We start from the raw sequence: 25937 nt of genomic DNA, 5'->3' as shown, positions 1-25937 counted from the left end.
TTTACACTACAACTTGTGGTTTACTGTTTTTTTGTCAATTCTATTTTAATATTTGGTTAACATAACTGTTTTTGCTTTGTGTTGTCCTTGGGTATATGTGCATGTATTTTATCTCAGCGCTGTTTATTGAAAAGCAAAGGGATTTTTTGTTACGCAATTACAACCACTGCATAATAAGTAGACTGGATAATACACTATTTTCAGTCGATATATACAAATAAAGGCATTTGTTCTATTAGGCGGGGAAGAAACCCGGCAAAAACTGCGTACCAACAACGTGACTGTATTCTAAGCATGAAAGGAAATTTAGATGTGAATTCATTTTGATTTCTCATTTACTTGGAGACGATAATAATGATACAAGAGCGCCCCTTAGCGGTCTAACCAATACTTCCCTCTCTCCATACATGAACATCAATAGTTCCTGTAGTTTTTTTCCCCCTTTCTCCCCAGGACATACCTTCAATGTCACAAAACGTAGTTGCAGATTTGCATGTTGGAAGGTTTGGCATGTCGTGAATCCTGGCACCGCAGAGTAAGATTTTCCTCCATACAACTCTCAAGGCAGAAAACCTGGATCCCGGCGTGCATTTCCCAACAGATCCCCCTACGCCAGCAACTAACCCAGTAGGAAAGTATGCAAAGTTGATCTACAAAGAGACAGAAAAAAAAAATCCGCAGTGAATTACAAATCCCCCAAAAATCTATCATGCAAATGCAAATCCATCATTCTGGTTGTTCTCCTTGTCTGGTTATATGCTTTAAATTCCCATACATGATTCTCGCATAAAGAAGATCCCTTTGCATTATTTACTGCAACCGCAAAGACAGGCGACTTGCAAGACAGAGTGGATGAATACAAAGCTGCGCACATGATCAGGACACGAGTTTTCTTGCAGGTAAAAAAAAAGAGAGAAGAAGCCGCTTAATTTTTACAGAATAAATCATAAATGCATCCCTATTTCTCTTCACCAGCTGTGATTCAAAAGGCGACAATAATATTCATGCTTTGCTTCAAGTGGAATCGAATACAGAAATGCTGCATTTTCTTAAAAAAAAGAGGATGTTTAAAAACGCATCCTGTCTTCCCACGGTAAAGCCACAGAGAACAGACTACACTACAAGCCAGAGCTTGAATATTGGGCAGAAATATGGAAATCCTTTACTGGGAAAATAAAAACGGCTGCATACCAACATTTACATAATACTAACAGATAAAGGACAGAAACATACGCCTTGTAGAGTACTTTGATGACTATACGGGTACAATTGAGAGAAAATGGTATAGCTCCGACTGGGTAGACCAAGTCAAGATTATCACATGAAATTGAATTGATATACTTACAGCATCTCTTCTCCACATAGCTTCAAGAGAGTAATCTGAGATGACATTGCAACCGGTTCTTCCATGAAACAACCCTGTGGTAGATCTCAATAATGATTTCCAAAGAAGAATCCCTTCAACTTCTTCCCCCCCCCCAAAAAAAAACAACCCCTGTTTCGTATAAATCCACCAGTCTTTATGGGTTCAGGTTTTCCACGCTCATTCCTTCTGCCTGCATTGGCGAGGTCCCCCACTCTGTGGCAAAAGGCAGGACAATTACAATGTGAATGAATCCGCTAGATATTTAAAAATGTAATTCTGCGGCAGGAGTATCGGACAGCTCCCGTCTCTCTCTTTCTCTCACTCTCTCTCTCTCACACACACGCTCTCTCTCTCTCTCTCTCTCTCTCTCTACTCTGCATTCCTCGCAGTTTCTTAGGAACTGAGGGCTTCAGTCAATAACACATCCTTAAGGTGAAGAGGAGAATTACAGCCTGGTCCAGAGCAAGGCACCTCATGGGCAAAGAAGAATGGGAAGTCGTGCAACGCAGTCAACTTCGGCTCCAATGTGAAAAAAACAACTTAATAACAGCACGGTGCGGATGCAATGACGTGGGCAATTAAATGCAGTTAGTTCAATACATAAGCACAGTCTCCATATTCCATATTTCCAGCAGGAATCAATCCGATGGCATTGTTGAAATAGGACCTTATATCCCTACCAAATGCATGCATAGGTCAGTCTAATGGTATCACTGGCATTGTTCAAACCGTAAGTGCAACAGCATATCATGGGATTTGTTGGAAAGAAATCGGAAATAAAAGCAAGGTGTATCTGAGCACAGTGTGTAGAGGAGAGGGGGAACTGAGAATCGGTTCCGTGGGAATTGTTCACTTGAGTCAATCGCTGATCTTAATCGTTTTGAGCTCAGGGTTTGAACTTCTCTTCAGTGACGTGGGTCCTGTGGGTTGAAATCCCCCACCCCCCACCCCCATGGCGAATCTTTGTCTGCAGCCTCAGCCTCAAACCCCAGTGAAGAGGTTATCTATCCTCTGTGTGCGACAACAGGCACCGCGAAGCCGAGTTAGTGGCGTGATGCAGGTCCCTCTTTCCACATCTGAAAATGGTTGACTTTATGATGCAGATATCTTAAAGGCCGTGGAAAGAAGACTTTATGTAGGTTCTTTTGATCACAGGAGACCGTGGCACCGTCCCCGTCACATGCAATGACTCGGGTTTTGATCGCCAGAAGTGTATCAGACAAACCCCCTGAATAAATGCTGAATAAATGTGTATCTGATGTTTGCAACGAACATGCCAACACAGACATGATTTTACCACCAGGATCCCATACACAGCGTTGTGACTCCCTTAAAGGCACAGGCAGCTAAACATGCCAGTTATGTTACTGAATGAATAGCATATTTGTGAAGCAACTAATATAGATATATTAGAAGTCAAACTATCTCTGCACGGTTTAATATTTGAAAACAATTATAACATAAAAAGAATCAATGCAAGCCGATAGTTCTATTTGCAAACAAAAGTAGTGCTCCCAAACTTGTCTCCTGTAAAATAATGAAATGGATTGACTTCTCACTCCTGATTTATATCCTAGATTGGTGAGGCCACAGATGGCCGCCCGATTGGAAATTAACTTTCCTCATTTGGCAGCACGCTAGCTCAGAAACTATGAAGCGATGCATGAACAGCATGGCTTAGAGCATGTTGCTCTGCTTCAAGGGGACACGTTTTCAATTATAGATGTAGATATAGGTATAGGAGTACACACACACACACACACACACACACATCTATCTATCCTAAATGCATGTTCATATGTATGCTACAGGACAGAAATCAGGGTGAAATGTCTAAGCTTTCAGTTGTGCGACTGTTCAGTGTAAGTAATCTGCTATACGACCTGTATGCATTAAAGAGGAGCGACTTCAAATGCCACTTGTTGAAGGGGCTGATGTCGATCGCCGTGGGATCTAATGCTTTACATTAATAACGAGGTCTAGGAAGTTAAACAAGGTGAGCTGATGAGTAGACATTGTACTTTCCACCCTAGTCTTAAGTACTACACTGCTTTACTTAAATTCACAAATATACAGACAATAAGTCTACACACATTATCAGTGCCGCTGTCCATTCAGCACCTCCGCCCTGGCGAACAAATCACTCCGAAAATGCGCAGTTCCTCATATCATACTAGTGCTGCCGTTGTTCGAAGTGAATAATTTCAAATGTATCACAATCATTCAGTTTTAAGATGAGTAATGGTGGATTGTAAGGCACATTCCGTTAAACCTGTTTAAATGCCTCAGATTGCATTACTCCGTTGTGGTACATTGGAACTATGGATGGTGAATTGAATCTATAACTCAGTAATTCCATTAAAATAAATGTGCCACACATTAGTGAGTCGGTGATCATTTAATCATTTAATGGTAAATATGTGTGCTCCTCCAATGATATATATATATATATATATATATATATATATATATATATATATATATATATATATATATATATATATATATATATATGTCAGATTGTAATCAAGTTTGATTTCCCTAATAATACTTTTCCCCAATTTATCTAATTATGTCAAGAGTTTTTTTTTAGTTTCTTGCCAAAGGGGTTTTACTGTACCACTTGTATTTAGATGTTTATTATGACCACATTTTTCCAATTTACTAGATTTCTGTGCCTTAGATCTAAGCATTCCTGAAAATATCTAAAGTCACAACCTTAACCTTAGTAATAAACCATTCTGTGTCTTAAATATTATCATTACACCTTCATTGTTGAGTAGAACCGATTAACCTGAGATGGTTCTTGGTAGTGTAATTATGGCTATTGCCTGCATCATTGATTCTATGGATTACAGGTCTTTACAAATTCACTAACACATCAAGTCAATTACTGACACATACTGTTCACTTATTGGGCTCTAGGTGAAATATTTTTGTTTGCATATGAAAGTTGCCTAAAATCCTTGTTTGTGTTGTCTTTAAAAAATAAAAAATAAAAATCTGATAGTTTCCGAGACAAGATAGGAAATTGTTCTCCAAGACAAACTGATAATAATCTTGAAAAGACTGGGTTTATTCAGCAGGTCAGGACTTTGGTAAGTGCTTTAATATTTAATATTTTGTTTTTCAAATGTTTAAAACTCTTCTTGTGTAGTAACGATCATTGTCTGTATGAAAATGTTAGTGGCTTCACTCCCCAGGGTTCTGAAGAGTTTGTGGATGTGTCACTTATTTGGGTCTCTTGATGGTATGGCTGAGATTTCTAATGATACTTCACAATTGGAAATCGAAAAGATAACTTAAATAGGATACTTAACTGTTGTTTCTATTACAAGATACCCATCATCATATCTTTCTGAACTGTTTTGAAGGCTTTCATCTCAGATTTATAAAGTACAATAATCCATCTCAAATTATTTCATGCATTTTGTTCAAGAAGGAGTTTTGGGGGTTGTGATTTCCAGAGTCTGACATAAGATATGACCACTATAAATGGAGATTGTTAGGTGATTGATCTGCTTTGTCATTTATAAGGACTGAAGTTAACAACAGTCAATGGGCCTTAACAACAATCTATGAGGCTATAGCCAAAGATGCCGATTGGTTGTATTGAATTTATAAAACTCAGAAAACTGTCAAAAAAGGAAAAGCATTTAGTAGTCAAAAGATGTTTGGAGCTAATTTAAGAAGATTTTTGTGAGAACAGGTGAGATAATCATGGATTTAAAAGCCTTTTTTTATTTTGGAATTGGTCTCAAGTAATTTTCAGACATTATGAAGTGTGAGTGATGATGAGGCTTTCATACTTTTTGATTTAATCAATGCTTATTTACAGTATAACTAAAAAAGCTTAGCTTGTTATAAAACTGTTTGTACCCAAAACATACTCCCTCCGAGACTTTTCTCAAGAACTAGACTGTGTGACTTGATATGAAGCAATACTTCAGCATCCCAGAAAGTAAAGAAAAAAAATCAGGTATAAAGAAAAGATGTTGAAATCATGTAAATGTAATATGTCAAAACAAATCATAACTCTAAGCTGGAAAGTTATTAAATGTAGAAATCGATTCCTTATTTTGTAATAGAGCAGTCATTGACTCGCAAGTACAGTCTGTGCATGCAATGTGAGATTATATAGTTTCATAGTCTGAATTGTGCAACTGCATTACCAATATGGAACTCAGGAGTATTAATAGGGGAGCGATGGCAGATGTCAACACCTTTTCTTACAGCTATACATCTTCATATAAACTAATGGTAGGATGTGCTTAACCCACATGGGTGGAAAAACGCCAACCTTCATATAGAAAATCAGTCTGTGAAAAGCTGCAACAAAAAGCCCTTAGAAATCAGAAAAGAGCACATTCAAGCCTAACATTAGATGCATTTCCTGACACTGCCGCCTTTTAAATTTGATGCACAGCGTAGTGTTCAAATATCTATACAGTGTGTTTCACAGATCTCTGCCACTGCCTCAGCAAGGATAATATTTAAAGTCCAGGTTTAGGAAACAGTGTTGTAAAGCAAGGTAATGACAGTCTGATTTAAGTTCTAGTGTACGACTCTAGTAGGGTTAAGTCTGTGCAACTTCAGGGAAGCAAAGACGGGTTTAAAAGGGTCTTCGTTCACAACTGGCAGATGCACAGAACCATAATTGTCGGAGTGTTTTTGCATATTCAGATCTAAATATATTCCTTCCTTTGTTCCTGTTTATGAATCTACTACAAGATCCTGAAATGGAACACAGCTCACTGTTCGGCGTCTGTGTTGTGTTGATGTAACGCAGTACATTGAACATCTGAAACCTCCTCCAAGTGGCTGACAGCCAGCTTGAGCCTGGGAAGGGATTGTGGTGGTAAGAAATAAGGATAGCTGGCCTCATGCCATCTCGCTCTCTCTGTGGATACTTTCAGAAAATACTGGTCATCGTGCAGGAAAGCTGCAATGTGGAGGCATAATCTACTTACTAATTAACTGTAGTGCAAGCACCGAGGACATGCTGTGGACATTCGTGACCTTTATATTGGTACACAAGGCAATAAACTGAGCATGTCCAACACAGATCGTGCCTTCCGAATCTATTCCATGGAGTGTAACATTTTAATTTCAGCCACGGTTGTTTGAATAATAAGCATGTCGTGTACCCCTTCCCCCTCTCTCGCTGACTGTCATACATCTAACTCATTTGGTTAGAAAAATAATAATTCTCAAACAATGCATAGAGGGAAATGTTTAGACTAATTATTTCCTTTCTATTTTGAGCAAGGAGCAAGTTTTATAGCGCTTTAAGGGAAATGTACCCTGATCTATGTCCTGTTATCGGCACAAAGATCAAGCAGCTTCACTTACACTATAACATGAGAAATTATTGGAATCCTCCTTAAGTCAAAGTCTTTTCTTTGCATATTGATATAAATAACTCCCAGCATCATCATATACTATCAGGAATACAAAGCACACCAAAAAGTCTGTATTCCTAACAGCATTTATATATTAATGGAAATCTTATCTGCCTTTTCATGTAGGACTGGATAAAAACCCCATACTAACATATATAGTTAGTATGGGGTTTACTATACTATATAATATATATAACATTATATTATAATAAGAACTGCATTGTTTGTATATGTCTAGTGTCTATTAATGTAGGTTAAATTAGGTTAAATTAAACTGAAACAGAATTCATGTAATCACAGTTAAACTACAACCATGCATGAGGAACTTTAAATAAAAGATTGGTTCATGATTTAATATGAAATGTATTCCATTACATCTAACCTACTTATTAATTTTTGCTTGGGGAGCCTAAAAAGCCACTGCATTTATTAGATGTTATAAACACAAAAGACATATTGGGGACACTTATATCACTAATTCTGCTATTCCAGTCACATTAAACAAGAATAACACTTACAAAGCAGAGACACATATATTTTAATATTACCCAAGACAGCTACATAAACATGGAAGTGCTGAAAAACAACAGCTGATGCATTCAGATGACCACTGGTGCGAATGTATTTAGTGAGCAATTTCCTCCCCAGTAGAAGTGATGCAGTGTGTTGTTAACAGGAAGAAATTGGCTGTATATCTTCTTAAAAAACAGATTACATGATAATCAGAGAAATGTCACAGAAATACAATATGGGACTCTAGAATGGTGTAAAGGATGTCAAGTAGATATATTTTAATCAACGTTGTACTGGACGGTAATTGAATTGTGGGACCTCTAGAGAACCAAAATGGTCTTGACAACAGCAACAATACGAGAAGAAATATAATGAACATTTCTAATGCCAGCAATCTAGAAATGGGTGCTTAGCAGGAACTTGCATCTAATTATGTAAACTGCATTTGATGTGCATAAATGCCTTTAATTATCCCATGCTAAATTTAAGAGAAAAGGCAATTAAACCACTTATTTTACTTAAATTATACCAGAGCCTTATAAAAAAAGAAACAAAAAAACTGTCTGAACAAAAGATTAGCCGGGATAAAAATAGGCTTTTACACTCGATGTGGTTTTGTTTTATTACCATCATGATTTGAATAAATTACCATCCCCAGGAAGAAGTGATGATACCATTGCCTTTGAAATGAAAAAAAAATAACACACACTGAGACAAACTTCTTATTAGCTTTAAAAAAAATGTGAGGAGGAGAAAAGATTTCAATTAAAATAAGAATTCATTAAGTTTTTTAGTGTCACGAAATAAAAACTGCACTTGGCTTTGACACCTTAATTACATGTTTTCTTTATTCTCTTTGCCACATTGTTGTTGTTTTTTCACCATTCAATATTTGGGAAGGCTGTTGTAGCATACAAGAACCTTAGCAGCCTAGGAACCAATGCCCTTTGTGAGTAATTTTATTCCTCCTGTCATTCCCAGTGATTTTTTGTGTTGTTGTTTGTTTTGCTTTCCTTTTAGCAACATGTTGAAGAGATAGGATAACAAACTGTATAATTTCAAACAACTTTGTAGAGTTACTCGGGTAAAAACATCCCATTGTTTGTGGTCTGTGCAGTCAGATCAAGCAAGTGAGATAGAGGTACGATCTAAAACAAAATATTTAATCTTGAATTTATTATTTTCTTCCCAGAGGATTCCAATCCACTTCAATGCAGGCTGATTTATTTTATCCCAAAACTATAGAACAGATTAAGGCGGAGAAGCAAAACATGAATTAGATTGTTAACTATGGGAGGACCTGAAGGTAGACCACACTGAGAAAGTCTGATTTGGAGTTTGGCCAGGACACTGGGTTTCTCACCCTAACTCTTATTAATAGCTTACAAAGCTGAATTTCTTAAACATATTTGCATATTTTCCAACATCCTTCAAACAAATGTCTGTCCTGAGTATTTTGGAGGAACAAATAATTGATTTTGTTAATACATTTGTTGCCATATCTGGTTACTTATATGGTTGGCACAACATTATCTAATATCTCATATTAAACCAGAGTTTGGATGGTGCATTTATTCTTTGTTTTGCTATTATCGTTGTTGTTGTTGTTGCTGCTGCACATTTCTAAAGATGCATAGAGTTGTTACCCCTTAATGATCATATTAAGGTATTTTAAATATTTAAAGAAAACAAAACTAAAATGTATCTGCATAAACAAGGATAACATTAGGGCTTAACGAGAGATGCAAGAGGGAGCGCATCTGACAGCTCTAAATGAGATTATAAGACTATGTTAGTAGGTGTAATTAGAGCTGATAAGATGAAGACACACAGGTTAACAGCCACATCCAGGTCTGAGAGCACGCATTGGTATCTGAGTGAATTTCCAAGAACCAATGCAATGCCACTAATTTGTCTGCTAATGAGACTGTGTTGACTGAGGTTTGCAAGTTCACGAACTTGGAAATAAAACCCTCGTCTCCAAGAAATAAGTGACGACCAAGCCCCAAAACAGGGCAAAAGGCCATCTTTCAGACCAAATACCCACAGGAACACTGACATCAGACGTAACAAGAAACCCCCACTTAAAACAACAAATTTAATTACATACACTGGCAGTTTGCTCCCAGGTGGTGTTGTTGCTGTGTTTTATAAATAATAATAATAATAATAATAATCATCATCATTAATAAATGCCCAGATGCACGAACATACATCACACTGTTTCTTTGGAGACAAGCAGGTAGCTTTGATTGGACTGAAAGCATCTGAGTTGAAATCCGTTCAGTCTGACTGGCAATTTAGGTGTCCAGATGCTATAGTTTGACATTAGTTGAGCTTCAATCTTGATTGGAAATGTTGCAGCAAAGCAAACAGAAGGATAAAGAACCTACTAGGAGGCAAGCATTACATCCTAATGGAGTGACATGTGCCTAATTTGAACACTAATTTCAATATCACACTGAAGTCAGGGAATCTGTCTGAAACTCTCACTGCATGGTGCTGCCGTCTCCAGCAGGAAAGTCTTCACAGTTTGACTTTGGTCTTTTCCTGAGGCCAGGTCGTTTGAAATTAAACATTAATACATGTATTCTTAAGTCTTAAAATAGCTTCGCTTCTACTGTATGATGACCAAGAGTCTTGAGAGTCCACACATAAGTATTACATATTTGCAATGTTTGAAGTTTGGCATCTGGTCTTCCAAAAAAAATAAAGAAAGCTTTTACTACAAAGAAGGCTTGCTTTTTTGTTTTTTAGAGTTTACAATAGCCCATAAATGCTGTAGGAGTATACCAATTCAGTACTAAAAAAGAACACACCAAAAAATTGATTCACCATTTGCTGTCATTTTGAAGACGTAGACCTCAGCATGAAAGTCTTAGAAGTATGAAATAAAACAAAAGAGTAAAATATTAGGAAAGTGTTATTATAGAGATGCAAGGTCAAATAAAAAACAAAATAAACAAGCCTTCAAGTACCAAAACTGATTCTTCAAAGAGAAACAAGAAATCCCAAACAGTTTAAAAGTACAGGGTCACGTCTCCTTATGGGGCTTGTGGAGAGACATCAGATATCAGCCCTTCGAAACGACATCCCTCGACTTCATCCTCTGTTCACCCGGCACACAGCAAATAAACACACCAGGCTTGTTCGGCATGCCTCACTTGCAAATAACTGTTCTTAATTATGGGAAGGCAGACGGAGTGCATACTCTATTAGCTTTCACCAGCGTCCTGAGGAACTCGAATACCTGATGGGGGCTGACGTCTCTCTCTGCAGTCTCCCCACTGGTGAACCAATCACATCAGAGAACATCAAACCGACTGCAGCAAAACAAGCCCAACTCGACGCCAGCCCTTCCTTTCAGACGGTGCAGTTAAAAGTCACTTTTAAAATGCATTTGTAAAGCACATCTCTGTCGCCCCCAAGGACTCGGCTGAATATTTAGTATTTGTCCAATAACTCCTCGCTTCGACAAATCCAAGCAAGAGCAATAGCAACAGGGAAGGAAGAAAGTGCTTTGCAATTTACATAGGATTTGAGGTATTAGTGGAAGGAGGCCAACACTGTTTGTACTGAAACTCCCTACAGCTTTCCTTCACCCAACCCGAAGGAAGTCCTGTACCTTGCATTGATGTCTAAAGCCTTACACCTGTTCAAACCACCCAAAACAATCGACTAAGTCACAAAATAAAAGCGTGTCATTTATTACACGCCTTTGCTTTTTCCTGTGAGTTACCCAGAATGGAATCCATTGTTCAGTTCCATTGAGGGTTTGTTAAAGTTTGGGTTTAAGCCATGCTGTGGAAACTGCTACACAATAACAGTTGGTTCCAGTCGCCTCATTTTCTGTAACACTGTAATATACACTTATTTCAGTACAGGCAATTGTGCAGCAATCACTCCAACCCAGTGTTACTACAGGCAGTGAGGGGTTGGCTCTGAACCCACGACTTCAACCACTAGGCGGCACTGTAACCTACACCAACACCAGGAGGAAAAAGAAACCATAGGAGTCACAGAATTAATACATAATTAACTATATAGGCTACCACGTATTTGGGGTATGTGTAAGGCTTTTCATTTCATTTGTAAGAGAAATGGGAGCATTATTTTTTACAAACACAAAGAATTCTGCTTTTCCGAAGATTAATAATGTATTGCTACCGTCCAAGTGTTAAATGTATATATTATGTCTTAAGGATGGGGTAAACTGGAATATTCTTACCCCTGACATTTCTGTTTGTTGGTTCAGTGGGTGTTTTGTACATCCATATTTTTATTGTGTGTGCCTGTGTGCGTGTGTGTGTTCAAAAACAAAATCCTGACACTGGGTTTTTTTCTTCTGAGATGAATAAAAAAAGACAGTGAGTCATTATATAATACTGTCTCCCAAGCACAAGTTAAATGGAGGTGTCAAAATACATCCCACGTTGAGAGCAGGGAAAAAAAGGCACTGCAAATAAAAATTGCATTTTTTGATATAACAACCATACCTTTTTTATTTCATTTTCAAGGACGTTTACACATTTATGAGTCTGTAGTCCGGCTGCATGTATGTATGCAAGGCAACGACATCAGCAGTATCAATCAGAACTGTATTATTCCAGTAACCCATTCCACCCACATGCTTTTAAACATGCCTGGCATGCCCCTAAACAAGTCAAACAAAAGTCACTCCAGGAATGCACTGCCAACCTGCAAAGCTGGTATCATTCATCATAGGCAACCACATAATGAGGCAGATCGGTGAGGTTTATTCAACTAAGCTGACTAATGCTGACTTCAATGAAACAATAACAAGAAATGATGCTAAAATGTTAGATGTTTTAAAGAACGAAAGGGATGCATTCAAAGAAAATAAATGTATCAGACCATCCCACATACAAACAGAAGCACAATACTGTATTAGTCATTATACAGCAATCTTTGTTTCCAGCATTTTACAATCAACAACTGTTTCTGCACACATCCAGGTATTAATATATCGACAACATTTACTACAGGTAAACAAGTTAATGTTTTTGAAATGCGTTTAGCTAAAGAACCCAAGATATGACAGATCTTACAGAGAAAGTAATCTGTTACAGAACACACACACACACACACACACACACACACACACAATAAGAACTAAAACAATAAACCTAATTGTTTGGCAAATCTAAAATCATGAAACAATTTGCATAAATGAATATCCTAGAAGTACTTATGGACTGTACTACAGTAAGTTTTTTTTTAACGCAACACTCTGTTCCACTTGAAAAATAAATTAAATTGAATCCCTTCTATTTAAATGTGCTACAATTGTACACCAATCCTATATTTAGGCATCTCTCTCCTCCTGTACTGTGCATGGAAGTACTCTCTCCACAGAACCTACATTATGTAAACCCCTCATACATTATTAAGTTAGAAAGGCTGGATTATTTAATGTCACACTTTTTGATCTATAGAGTACATGGTACTATTATATATTTATTTTCAGCCATTTCAATTTCAGATCAATGCATAATTAATTCAGTATGATGGCAAATGTTATCCAACAGGCAACTGGAGAACACAATAGGTCTCTCTGACAGTTCATGGCTCACCTCAGTTTTGCTCATTACATAAATACTGTTTCAAATATCTAAAGTTAGAACACATAATTAATTAAACAAAATCCATGTCTATAACTAAACCAGTTAAAACTATATATATATATATATATATATACAGTATATAATATATGTGTGTGTGTGTGTGTGGTAAAAATTAAAATATGTGGTCTTCAAAATTGATAATGAACTATACTACTCAAAGATTCATGAACCTTTTGTAGTTGATAAAAAATACTATCACACACTGTTCTTGATTCAAAAAATATCCTACTTTGGGGTGACATTATAATGCTAAAGATGGATAACATTCCTCTTTTTTTTAAAGAAAAACTCCCCAGTTTTAGGCCTCTTCTTATCAGAGTTACCATAGAAATACTTCTCTGCTCTAGACAGCTCAAGGTCAGGCCAATCTACAACTTCAGCTGGTCACTTCTGAAGACACTTCTGAGCACAGAACTTGGCACAATGTTAAAGACTAAACAAACTGAAGGCAAGCGTTGATGAACTTCACGGCCTGCAGTTTAGCAATTTGCCCATTTCAATGATTAGAAGATGAAAGCGCCATTATGGAGAAGAAGCTTCAAGGATATATTGGATATTGGAGTTTTAGGAGGAGATAAAAAGCTTTTTACTGGAGTTTGCCGCCTTTTTGATCTTGACTCGGCTGCTTTTGAGCAAAACTCCATCTCCAGGACTCTTCCACCACGACCGCTGAAGCGAAAGAAAAGAAATCACCGCTCAGACAAACAGGCCTCGAAAGTGATCTAAGTATGTTATAGTGTTAAACGGGAGAAGCAAGTGGATTGCATGTGATTATCTGTACACTGTGCTTGGGAGACAAGATGAAGCCAAAATCAGAAACAGAGGTAAGAGAAGACAGAGAATAATATCATTTTAATTTGGTCTGGTTCATTCAAATAGTATATACATGTGACTAGGCACGTCGATTGTGCTTGTTGTTGTTTGACAACTGATCGAGTTGCGATTATCATCTCACCTGCTTTAAATGACCAACAACAATGCACCTTTGATCATATACGATGAGCATTGTCAATAAGTGAATGGAAACCGTGTTCAAGTGACTTTGAAAGAGCTGCATTTCACAGCTGGCACTTAAAAATAACCCAGACTGATCGCATTTTTGGCACAATTTGATACACCACTTCAAAAGTGCCAGGGGCTCAGAAATGAGTCTTAAGTGAATGATTAGGCATTGGCCCAGAGTTTTGTTAGATGTCAGCAAGATGCAGATACCTTAATGTGTACGGGCCATTGCTATATCTGTCCAAGACAACATAAAATGATCTGTCTGCCAGCAGCCATGAATTGATCCATTCAGGTATCATAAAGCCCATATTTGCTTGATAACCAACTGTAGTACATACTGTTTATGTTCGGAAAACTATGTAGAATCAAATACTTTTTTTTCTACTTTTTTTGGAGTTGGATAGACTGACTGACAAATAAAATAATAAAATCCCTTTCAGTCTCATTCCAGTCAAACTGAAGTTTTATCATAGGTGCAATGTTTAATTGTGTATGCACAAACACAGCTCTGGGTGTTGTATTCTATTCTGTTCTGCTTGATTATTTATTAACCATCTTAATGCAGTTACATGGGTCCAATCAGTTTGTAAATCAAATCCTAATAGTACCCGTGTGGGTGGGTGTATTGATTAGGAACTATTTCTGTACGATTGAGGGAGCAAATTCATTAATTGAGCCGCACTCTCGGCCAACGCAGGCAGGTGCTGTGGATTCAGTGTCTAATGATACCTGCCAGGTGTGAGTTGTAACTGAAGCCCGGTGTTATGATGTGCAAGACTGCTTTGTAGTTGCCTATAAAGCTTTACGTACGTTTTACTTGATTTGTTTAGGGTTCCTAAATAAAGAAAAGGCTCGGGTGCGAGTTGGATAGAAAGCACGGAATAACAAGACGTTTCAGGTAAGTTGTCATGTTTTGGTAGCGTGTGCTTAACGTGAGATAATAAAGGGAGACTTTAACTAAAATAAGTCATTTTGAAAGTGAAAAGCACTGGGTTTAGAAGTAAATTAATACCTATAAGCAACAGAGAAGGAACAGGGTTGTAGGCAGGTGCAAGCAGAAAACTTGTCCATATGTGCTTATTTTAAACGGGTTATACTTTGCATTATTATTGGGACCATTTAATATGCTCTAAGGGATGCATTTTAATATGCATGCAGGTTAAAACATGGCTACGATCATAAACCACACGTGATCCAGCGGCAGAGCACGCTCGCTTTAAATGATCGTATACAGAACGTACGCTCGGCTTGACTGGCGTTTTGTACGGGAAGGGAGCTGGGACAAACCTTGCAGTTTAACGTCGGCCACCGTTTTATTCAGCGGCCTTTTGTTTTTCATTCTCGCAGCGAGGATGTAATAACTAAATTATCGGGACTGCAGAAATCCGCATTAGCCTAGGTTTATTTTGAAAGGATGTGTATATCCGGTGCATAAGTGTTGAGGTAAACTTGTATGTAAACCGTAGTTGTGTATGCATCTTGTTTTCAACGTGTTTTTGCAAACAAAATGCAGACGATATTTCACACGAGGTGACTGTATTGGTTTCCTCCATCAGTTCGCGGTCTTGTTTCACCCAGGTCCGAATGAAGCTTGATATTCGGTCCAGGTAACCCCTCATGGACCATGTGCGTTTTCTTTTCGTAGGATCTGGTTGAAACAAAAACCTGCGCTAGAAAGGGCCTTCACATGACTAGATTTTGATGGAAGTTCATGCAGGTAAGCAAGCTCAATTCCCCTTTATTGCACTTTCAGACATGGACGGCTCTGAAGGCCCGAGAAAGATTTGCAGAGCACGGAAGACCATGCCTGCGTCTAGTCGGGGACAACTTGATGTTCTCGGAAAGCCAACTAATCCAAATATAAAACCTGAAAACGAGAGTATAGTCATCAGTAGCAATCAAAAACACATGCACACGTTTACAGACGTATTTTGCCATTCTAATTGCAATAAATCTGCCCTGGAGCAAACTGCAGATGTGGGGTCTAGATCTGCAATGACATCTACTGGGATGGATGTGTCTTTCAAAGCTAAAACTGCATGTTCATCCCAGTTTTTAGGGCATCATTTAGATTCCCAAGTGCATGTCTGGTCAACCAACACTTTGGAAAGTTGTAAATCTGACCACAAGGCTCAGGCGTTTACCAAAGAAGCTGACTTCAATTATAATTTTGTAAGCACATCAGAAATGGAGAATGTGGTACCGATACTGGAGAGAATTGCAGCCAGTAGCCACCTGGGGAAAGTGATGATGAACAACAGAAGGACCATGAACGGCTCCACACACACTGCTTTTTCTGTGGACTGCAATACAGATACGCACAGCAAGGATGATGCTGGTAAGTACCTTTACTGATTTTTATAAAGGAAAACCACATAAATGAGAGCGGAGGTCAATCTAGGATACAACCCATGGGGGTTAAGCCTACCGTAAATGTATAAATTTGACGGGCCGCATTGTTTTTCTGATACCTTAAAGGTCAACTGTTCTCCAAAGGTCACATCAGAGAATATTTGAAGTTGTTAAGCTTTACAGTCAAGTGTGTTGCTGATGAGATGCCGCCTAAACTGACGCGTCTGATCTGGTCGGAGTTGAATTAGGCTTGACACCTCAGTTGCTAGTATTTTTTTTTCCAAATAGGGTAAGAATTTAACCTTTTAAAGTCCAGTACATTTCTGTTTTTTTCCCTTGTGTGTGTAGCAAACTTTCCATCTTGTGTTTTTAATAGCACTCGTTTTTCTTTTCTCCCCCAAGTAATGACTAAAAGGAAAAGATGTCATTCAGAAAGTACGTCATGCAAGCGACCCAGAACTTCTCAAGCTGAGAATAAAGAGAGTACACTGGATCAAAGAATCTCCATTCAGGTGAGCTGGGAAGTCTTTAAACTTTTTTGGGCTTCAGTTAAATCCCATTTTGTGTGTCTGTGTATATACATTTTAAAAAATGCAAATATCCACCTCCTCTCCTCAGATCCAGGAACTGATTAAGCAGGAAACCCTTGCTATGGTGAAACAGTCTGAGAATAAGATGCAGGAATTGTTGGAACGAATCCAGAGAGTAAACTGCAGTCACAAACATGAAATTATGGTCAACAACATGCAAGTAAGCAGTGAGGTTTTAATTTCATTTTTCAAGATGTGCACTGTAGTAGATGCGTTTAGCAATGGATGTTTGAACGCAAAGCTCTGCTAGAATTCCTTCCATTCAAGCATGTAAAGAGCCTTCAGCCTGCTCGTTTTGACTGGTATTATTGTTCATCTTATCACTTGGCAAGGCTCTTCCTAGCTGGCCAAGATGCATCTCAAGTTTGATCTTTACGGCAATAGGAACCAAAATAATTCGAAGCAGAGGTGCATCTTTTAATAGTTTAATCTTGTCTTCCACACATTTACAGCAAATGTGTACTGTATACTACAAATCTGTGAATTCATTAATTGAAAATGAGTGTGCAATTTTATTAAATTTATTTCAGGCACAAATTAACAAACTTAAGCGGAGGATTCAAGTTGTTCTGTCTTCAGTGACAAGGGTCAGACCTGAGGCCTCCAAAGATCCCCCAGTTCTTGACAAGGTACTTTAAACTGGTTATTGGAAGATTTGTTGCTTTTGAAACTTCGGTTGCAAAGCATATGTAAAGTAGTGCATATTCAAAATGTATTTATAATGCATTAATACATTCCCATGAAAGATACTGAGGGCATGTCCCGAGATCCTAAAATGGGATGGAGTGCGGTTCCAAAATAACGTCTAAAGTTTAGCTTGTATTCGGTTTTAAAACGCTGAGAGTGTTCTACATCTCTGTAGGCAAACGCAAAAGCTTTTTAAAGGGCAGCGAGGCTCGATTCCTAAAATTTAGGATTGAGATCTCAAGGAGTTGTCTTTTACTTCTATTTATAGGTTGTACCTGATCCTTCCAATCCTGCCACACCTAAACCGCGTGACACCGCAGCGTCTCCGCCCTGTGTCCTGGACTCCTCGGGATTGACCACGGACATCGTTCTGTCCATGCAGTCCCCGGCGAGCGACACGAGAACTTCGGAAGCTCAGAACGTTGCTGCAATGTCTAGGTATTTTCCGAACTGCTTTTTTAATGTATTCTTCCTCCTTTCAGGTTCGAATTCTAGAAGTGGCTAGATGGAATGCGTGAGGAGTTAATGGAACGCACCTGACTGTTCGTGCATCTCCAGTGTCCGGATATGTTTTGTGGACAGAGGATGGAGGGGGGAAGTACAAATGGACCATAGTGCCATCTAGTGTTTTGAGTCTGGCTCGGTCAATAGAGAAGATGTAACCAGCACTCTGGGTATTGCATAACTTTAGAATTTAATAACCAGAAGGCAAAACGTAAATGTTTAAGTGGGTTAGTATTTTAAATGACTAATTTATGGCCTTCAATATTTGGCACACCTTGTGTATACATGAGGTTGACATGAGTATCTAACTTCAGAAAACCTGAAATCTTACCTTTGCCTGCCAGAAATCCTGTAAATGCAGACATCTGGCTATTGCAACATCCCACATCTATTTTCTGCTGTAAAGTGGACTAAATACTGCATCCTTGAGGGATGAGTTTGTGTGTGTTCGTGATCATTATGCAATTGTGAATATTAAGTCAATGTAAAGTGAAATGTGCATTTTTATTTGGCAGCTTTGACTTGCCTACCTACCCATTTAAATATCCTTCATTCAAGGTGCTGTGGTTCTGTTTCCCTATTGTAGCCTTTATTAAATGACGCGTACTACCTAAAAGGCACCTACATTTGTACATCTACAATCCTCAGAAACCATAGTCTCCCAGGAGTGCAGAACCAAGCTAAGGAATCGGTAGCCGCTGAGCTTTTATATACTCTTGAATATAAAATGAAACTATACTGCACAATTATTTCAAATAATTATTCTGCCCCATTTCATAGTCCTATTCATCCTGTTTACTGTGTACTGTGGTTACCTGTTGGAGAAGATTCATCTTCGAGTAGGGATTTTTATGAATTCTATGAAGTTACCTCTTGGTACATCAACCCCTGTCAAGTGTAGTAAAACATTTTGGAAGAACTTGCTGAAGTTGCTTTACATAATGTAGGATTGTTGGTTTAATAGGATGAACCGCAACACTTTGCAAGGTTAGTTTCCATGGATACATAGAATTGTCTATACTTCGGTTTTGTGCGATGAGATATTTACATTTCATTTGTGCCCTGTTGATGGATGAAGCCCCCTAATGCATTGTTATTTTAACAATCACTCCAGTTACATAGCAGGTCAAAAATATTGCATATTTATTGTTTTGAATCTTGATTTTAATGGTGTGGAAGTATACAGAATCATTTTTATATAATTTACACACACCCTAACCCCCCCCTTTTTCCTTTTGCGGTCGTTTAGCACATCGGCAGCTACAGCAAACCGTGATTCATCTTGCGAGCCCATATTGCGTAGTCGGTGTGTAGCAGACCCCAGACATTCAGGTAAGTGTGGAGGGGGGGCTTTAGACCATTTGAGTGCATTTTAATCTGCTCCAAAAATGTACAGTTGTATACCTGAAGATCCATGCGTATAGATATAGATACTACTGAACATACTTTTTTTTTTTTTTTTTTTTCTTTACTTCAGCCAAAGAGGTTAAGCTGTGCATGTGTTGATGCCAGGTAGTGATTACATCTTCATGGTTTCATCCAGAAAGTTTACATTTAAAGCTGAGGGGATAGCAGTCTACATTTTGCTAGAAAATGTAGACTGGGAACATGTTGCTTCTACTTTCAGGGGTCATCATTGCACATTTGGTAGAGAATGTAGACGTAATTGGCTTCCGATTAACATTCTATTATTAGTGACCGATTTATCTTCTAATTATTGTACAAATGTGTTAATGAACCTAACTGGAAATGGGGAGATGTCTATTACAACATTTCACTACTTCTCACAAATGCCAAATAAACTGTACAAATACTTTTCATCATACGATTAAACTATAGTCTACTTTCCGTAGATTTAAAATACAATCGAAATGCACGTTAAAATGACCGTGCCAATACAAATCCCAGCTTCACGATCAATAGTAAAAACAGATTTGCTCAATGATTGTCGGTTCAAAATAATAAAATATCCCAAAATAAATTGGGAATGATATTGCGTCAGGTCAGGGCGGCACGGTGCTGTGATGGTTAATGCTGCTGCCTCGCAGCTCCAGGGTCCCAGGTTTGAGTCCCGGCTTGTGGGCCTGTCTGTGTGGAGTTTGCATGTTTTCCCCGTGGGGTGTTTTTAGTGTGCGTCTGTGTGTGTTGCCCAGTGATGGACTGGCGTCCCGTCCTGGGTGTATTCCTGCCATGCGCCCTATGCCTGCCGGGATCGGCACCGGCTTCCCCGCGACCCTCACCGGGATGAGCGGTTTCAAAAATGGATGGATGGATGGATTGCTTCAGGTCATTCCAGTAAATTAGTTCCTGTCAAACCAATTCTGCAAACCATTCACTGTGTCGATTTTAAAATGACGAGACTTTTTCATTGTTATTGACTGGCCTCCACTAGTCATAAATACAAATGCCTATATCTACCCTGGAAACAAATCACATTGACAGTGTCCCACACTGATTTCAGCTTATTCAGTTTCTACTTTCTATTAATCTTGTGGGTTGGTGGGGAGAGCAGGACATTTCTCACAACTTTGATTGGTTAAATAATTCTGACATAATTTTGCTTCCACAAAATCAAAAATTGTTTGATAATGTACAATCCACAACTATGGTACAACAAAACGCCCTTTCTGCATTTTTCCAGCAACATGTAGAAGGGTGTCCCCTGAGCTTAACACCCCATAATCCTGCTTCTCTGAGTTTAATTTTTTCTATACATAAATCGTTAAATGTGAGTCTTTACAAGTCATCAGCAGGACGGGGTTTAGAAGCAAATGTTCCCAGTGCTCCCACAGAAGTCCTGTAGAAATTGCACGTGACTGCGGAGGTGTTCCCTGGCTTTCTTCCAGTATCTGAAACTTCAAGTGGATCATATAGCTGAGCCAGACCTTGTATTTTTTAAGCCCATCCTTCAGAAATATTAAAAACTAGGAAGTGGTTATCCGACAATGGCCCATATGCTCCTTTCGCAATGGATAAAAGTACAGGAGAGCCCTTTCTCACATTAAATTTCCTGGCTCGGCTAAACCCCCTGAACTTTCAGCCATTTCTCCTCTACAAAACCCAGAGGATCAAGAGCATGCTTCTCCCGAGGTATTCTCTACTAATGCAGTTTCGTTGCTTTGCTTTTCTGGGAAACGTCTGGGACATTGCTTAATGCAAGTAATGCTGGAAAACATTTCGACGGACGAAAGGAGGCATTCTCATTTTAGACGCAAGGTCAAATGCAACATTTACCACGAGTTAAAACCAATTTCAGAACTCCAGAGCTTCAGGGAGAAAAGAGGCCGAGATCAAACCAAGCTCTCCCAACTTAATACTTAAACTTGTACTTAATTCAACCAAGGACTACTGTGCCATGTGCAGGAGACTCCAAATGCTCACCTGCATTTGAATTCAGTTTTGCCTTGGAAAAGGACGTTGTTTGCCAATGGTTTTATCTGCAATCGGCCGTTTTCTTGTGCATCAGTGACACCCAGCGAAGACCTCATTTGTCATAGTCCAAATCTGACAGATTGGGTCAAAAAGGACTTCAAAGCACCTGAAACGTACGGACCTTTTAGAAAATGAAAGTGTTCTGAATCTAATGACCAGGAGATATTAAGCTTTGAGAAACCACAAGATAAAGCACTGCAGACAGTTGGTAACATCGTCCCAGATAGGAAAGGCTACCATTCCCCTTTTTTTTTTTTTTTTTTTTTTTAAAAAACCTTAATTTTAGATTGACCTGTAGTGGGTACTTGCTTATGGGCCTTGTTTATAAGACTACAGGACCCACTTGTTGGCAGACGTCTGTGATTTTAATTGTCTAAAAAGCTTAGTTTTACTCTACGTAATTGGATTACATGGTTTCTGCCTCTTGCACCTGGGGGATGTGACCATCAAACTGCTCCTAAAAGCTGCATTGGCATTGGTTTCACCAGTGCAATGTCTGAAGTATGAGGAAACTCATTCGTTATAACTTTTATAAGTGTATGTTTTAATGCATTGACTTTTCATTTGTGATTTGCAGAAAAGGAAAACGAGGTGGTGTTTTGTGGCGTTCTCATGCCAAGTAAAAGGAACGCTGGGAGTGTTGTGCCGAATCGGGTATTCATTTTATATTCATAGTTCCCTTCCCTTCCAAAACGTATTAGAATGTTTTATTTGGTAATCTTTTATAGATGGCTTTTTAGTGCTTTTGTTTGTTTTACTCATATTTTTAAGTACTGAATATTAAATTAACTTTGATAAACTGTGTGTGTGTGGAATGTTTCCAGTTTAGTATTTTTACATTTGACACTATTTATTTTCTGTTTGTCCTAAGGTTTCAGTTTTGAGAAACCTTGGCGTTGTTGATCTCACTTCGGAAACTGAAGCAGCAGGTACTTTAACCATACAAATTTTCCTTTAACTTTAAAATTAATTTATTTTGGCTGTTCAGATTTGACCTAGTACAATTGTCATTAGCAATGTGCAGATTTAGGCCTTCAGTTGTATTTTTATCTACTCGTATTAAAACTGGATTGTGTAAATTGTATACATTAAATGAACATTGTCCCTGTATAATATTTTATCAACAGTAAAAATTACAAGTCATTCATTTTAAATCCAATTAATGGTCTTTGTAATACTGCATAAATATTTGGTTATAGTTGCTGATGTGTTGCAGTGAAGATCTATTTCTATAGAATTTATAGGTGTACATATTTTGGATTTTAACTGTCCTCTTATAAACCCATTTACCAGTTGGCAGTACACCACCAGAACCAGTGCCAGCAAGTATCCCGGAAGTGACTGAGAAGCCCCAGGTCCGAAGTCAGGTACACTTCACTATAGTATCCCTGTGTTGGCAGTTTTGTTGCAGTGTATTTATATGGGTGGGATAAATCCATACTAAATAAATACCTCAAGAACAATGTACATAAATCCAATATACAGTGCAGTTAATACTTACGGTAAAGTATCTGACCTTCAGTGGGAAATTAGGTCTGTGAGTGGGGGGAAAACTATGATTTTTTTTTTTTTTGTGGATGATAACCGAAGGTGCTTGAATTTCATGGAGAAATCTGTTCAAAAGTATAACTGGCAGGCTAATATGTCCAGGTGTAGCTCTGGCTTTTGAGTGCCATGTGGAAATACTTGGAATACACACTACATATTTGTCCTTGCCTCAACACCTGAGGGCATTTGTTCCAAAGCTGCATCGATTTGCTGTGTTGTCCACATTCGCTTGTTGACAATCAAAAGGGAAAACTCGTCAGGCATAAGTCTCCTTAATGAATTATATATTAGTTTTTCTATTTTTACCCAGGCCTGTTTTGTGCGTTTGTTTTTCAGAATTCTGTGGACAGACAAGAGCCCGAAGCGCCTGTTCCCACAGACTTCGCTCCTGAAGCAGTTCCTTGTAAATCTTCTCAGTGTAATGTCTTACGGTTTTATATTTTATATTTAAATTCCACTGTCACCCCACACACAACTTTAAGTATACTGAAATCCCATTATACTTCATATTAGAGGTTTCTGAATTGTTAACAAAACCCAATTTCTGTAAATTCCCACCTGTAGTTCACAGAGACCACTAAAATTAAAATAACACTTAAGTCTTAATCAATCTAAAATAGATCCTACATTTTTCAGCAGGTAAAAGTCTGCCAGAAGCGCCATGTGGTTTTGGTGTGGAACGCAATGTGGCACAACCGATACCAGCTCAGGTAATGATCACTGCACCTTGACCTTGTTCATGTGTTATTACGTCACTTGATTAAGCTTTTTGTGAAGCTACATTTTTGAATGAAAGACACTTGGGTCTTCTGGATATTTTGTAGAATGCTGTATGCCCAGAAAATACTGCATCCTCTTGTACCAAGACTGTCCAGTCAATACATCAGCCTGTTAAAGATGCCATCTGCAGTGCTCCCAAGGGTGAGTATTCATGTCCTCTGTGCAACACGATGAAATAACCAGTTTTGTTTAATTTATTTTTTATGGGGTGGTGCTTTATCATAGCATTTCTTATTGACATGTTGCGTGCCTCTTGATCAGCAGAAAGTCCACAGCCCACGCCTCCATGTAACGTTGAAGTAAATGCTGCAGATTCCACAGTAACTCACATAATTCCTGGTCAGGTAATGGACAGTCTTTGACCTCAATGTTCTTGCCCTTATTAATTAATTAATGCATTTTCTTTGGTTTGATATGCATTTTATTTTGCAGGATCCTAAATTTCCCCCTCTTCCTGCGACTTCATTTCCACCTAATCTCCCACCTATAGCTGCCACCACTAATCTGCCTCAGAAGCTGGAGCTCAAAGTGGCTAGAATCAAAAACCCCAAAGGAATTGGCATCCTGTGGAATGTGGCGCAGATGGACCCCAACGCCGCGCCGATGCACAGCTATTATCTGTACGTGCTGTACGAGAACTTCAATGGCTGCGTGTCGAAGTGGAAGAACATCGGCATCATTGCAGCCCTTCCGCTGCCGATGGCTTGTAAGCTCACGCAGTTTGCCTCGGGAAGGAGATACTGTTTTGCAATTGTAGGAAAGGACATTTATGGGCGATACGGACCCTACAGTGAAATCCAGTCGGTCAGTGCTCATGAGCCATGAACACGGTCATAATTTGCGTCCGTTACAATTGTGTTCTGTAATTGTGAATATTGGTTTTATATGGTAAACATTCAAACTTTTGAGGTTCTCTCTCTTCAAAACCCTTCTTCCTAGAGGAGCTATAGAATTGTGAAGGGTGTACTTTTTGTAAGCTTATTTATACATGTTTTTCTTACTACTTTTACTTCAGATGTTTTGTTATTTAAACTGATTTACATGTAGATTGTTCATGAATAGCGACAAAATGAAAAACTCTTTAGTTCCTTGTTGTTGGCCTGAGCCAAACTTCTGAAGATAAATTCTTCACTTGGTGGCAGACTCCTAAATGGTTAATTCTGTATTTTGCTGAAACCTATTAAAAAGATGGAGTACTGTATACAGTTTTTCCCCACTGTGTGATTCAGTACCCAATTATACAGCTAGGCGTTTACATTTCAATTAAGTGTGAGCAGTCTTATTTTCCCAATCACCTTTGACCCTTCCAGTCTGTTTTGTTCTTTCTAGTAAGTTTAAAAGTATCCTTTTATATTGAAGTTTGTTCTACTGTAACGCAAAATCATTAAAAGTTTGTTACATGTGTATTTTGCTTAGCAACGGTTACGCTGCTCAAATGAGATGCAAAATGTGTTTATTTTGATTTGCAGACTGACCTGATCTGTTCATAGTGCTCTTTGAGCGGAAACTGTAGAAGTTAGTTTATCCTCCTCTGTGGGCTGCTGTTACTTTTATTTATTGGGATCCTCCTTGTGGCTTTTGTGATGAATGGGTATAATTTATGTACCTTTTTGGCTGCTGTCATTTGGCATCAACTCTGATTCTAGACTGGAATTGGTCGACGGCAGAGACCTGGTGTCAGTTCATTGGCATTTCTGAGCTGTATCCATTCTCTAGAAGAAGACCTATGTAGCTGGTTGGTCCACAAGACCTTTGTTGTGGAAGTCAAGACAATGTAACCACATACTCTACCACCTGATCCAATGGGTGGTCCATGAGATTCAACCCCGTATCCATTTGCTCTGTGGGTGGAGAGACTAAAGTATCTGAGATAAAAGTATATCCTGATGAAAGTCAAAATGACCTGTGAAGATTTGGCATCTCTACGGCAATTGAAAAGGAATGGTTTTTCTCCACTTTTTGGGGTGAAATAAAGTATTCATCAGTGCTAGATATTGGATCCAAGAAGGATGCACAAGACCACCTACCTGATGGTGCAGAGACCTTAACCTTCTGCAGGGGACAAGATGATGGTCGGAAATGTACCCTGGTGGAAAGATCTGGTAAGTGAATT

The 25937-nt window shown here is 38.5% G+C and overlaps 1 protein-coding gene across 6 annotated transcripts; it reads left to right on the top strand.

Annotated features, from left to right (window-relative positions):
* Positions 1-13349: 13349 nt before the first annotated feature.
* Positions 13350-25025, top strand: atf7ip2 (activating transcription factor 7 interacting protein 2). 6 transcript variants are annotated; one of them, XM_066689789.1, is made up of 17 exons: positions 13350-13750; positions 14762-14829; positions 15577-15648; positions 16117-16269; positions 16686-16795; positions 16902-17033; positions 17404-17502; positions 17829-17998; positions 19314-19396; positions 22074-22150; positions 22368-22425; positions 22790-22863; positions 23381-23462; positions 23681-23754; positions 23869-23965; positions 24086-24168; positions 24257-25025. In XM_066689789.1, the coding sequence occupies exons 3-17, from the start codon at positions 15633-15635 to the stop codon at positions 24647-24649; spliced, it is 1701 nt and encodes a 566-aa protein (XP_066545886.1). In that variant the 5' UTR covers positions 13350-13750; positions 14762-14829; positions 15577-15632; the 3' UTR covers positions 24650-25025. The 6 variants fall into 6 exon arrangements, with proteins under 6 accessions (XP_066545886.1, XP_066545887.1, XP_066545885.1 ...); XM_066689790.1 differs by having other exon boundaries at positions 16109-16269; XM_066689788.1 differs by lacking the exon at positions 15577-15648 and having other exon boundaries at positions 15685-16269; positions 23381-23447.
* Positions 25026-25937: the final 912 nt, after the last annotated feature.

The sequence above is a fragment of the Amia ocellicauda genome, chromosome 17, assembly GCF_036373705.1.
Source record: "Amia ocellicauda isolate fAmiCal2 chromosome 17, fAmiCal2.hap1, whole genome shotgun sequence".
Classification (NCBI taxonomy): Eukaryota; Metazoa; Chordata; class Actinopteri; order Amiiformes; family Amiidae; genus Amia; species Amia ocellicauda.
This window is presented reverse-complemented; position numbering and strand designations above follow the sequence as displayed.

What these genes read in the sequence shown, in the direction of transcription:
- atf7ip2 (XM_066689785.1), top strand. Translation starts at nt 15,687, where the DNA reads ATGGACGGCTCTGAAGGCCCGAGAAAGATTTGCAGAGCACGGAAGACC. An exon ending in GCACAGCAAGGATGATGCTG is followed by an intron (nt 16,270 to 16,685) that starts GTAAGTACCTTT and finishes TTCTCCCCCAAG; the next exon opens with TAATGACTAAAAGGAAAAGA. An exon ending in CACAACCGATACCAGCTCAG is followed by an intron (nt 23,755 to 23,868) that starts GTAATGATCACT and finishes GATATTTTGTAG; the next exon opens with AATGCTGTATGCCCAGAAAA.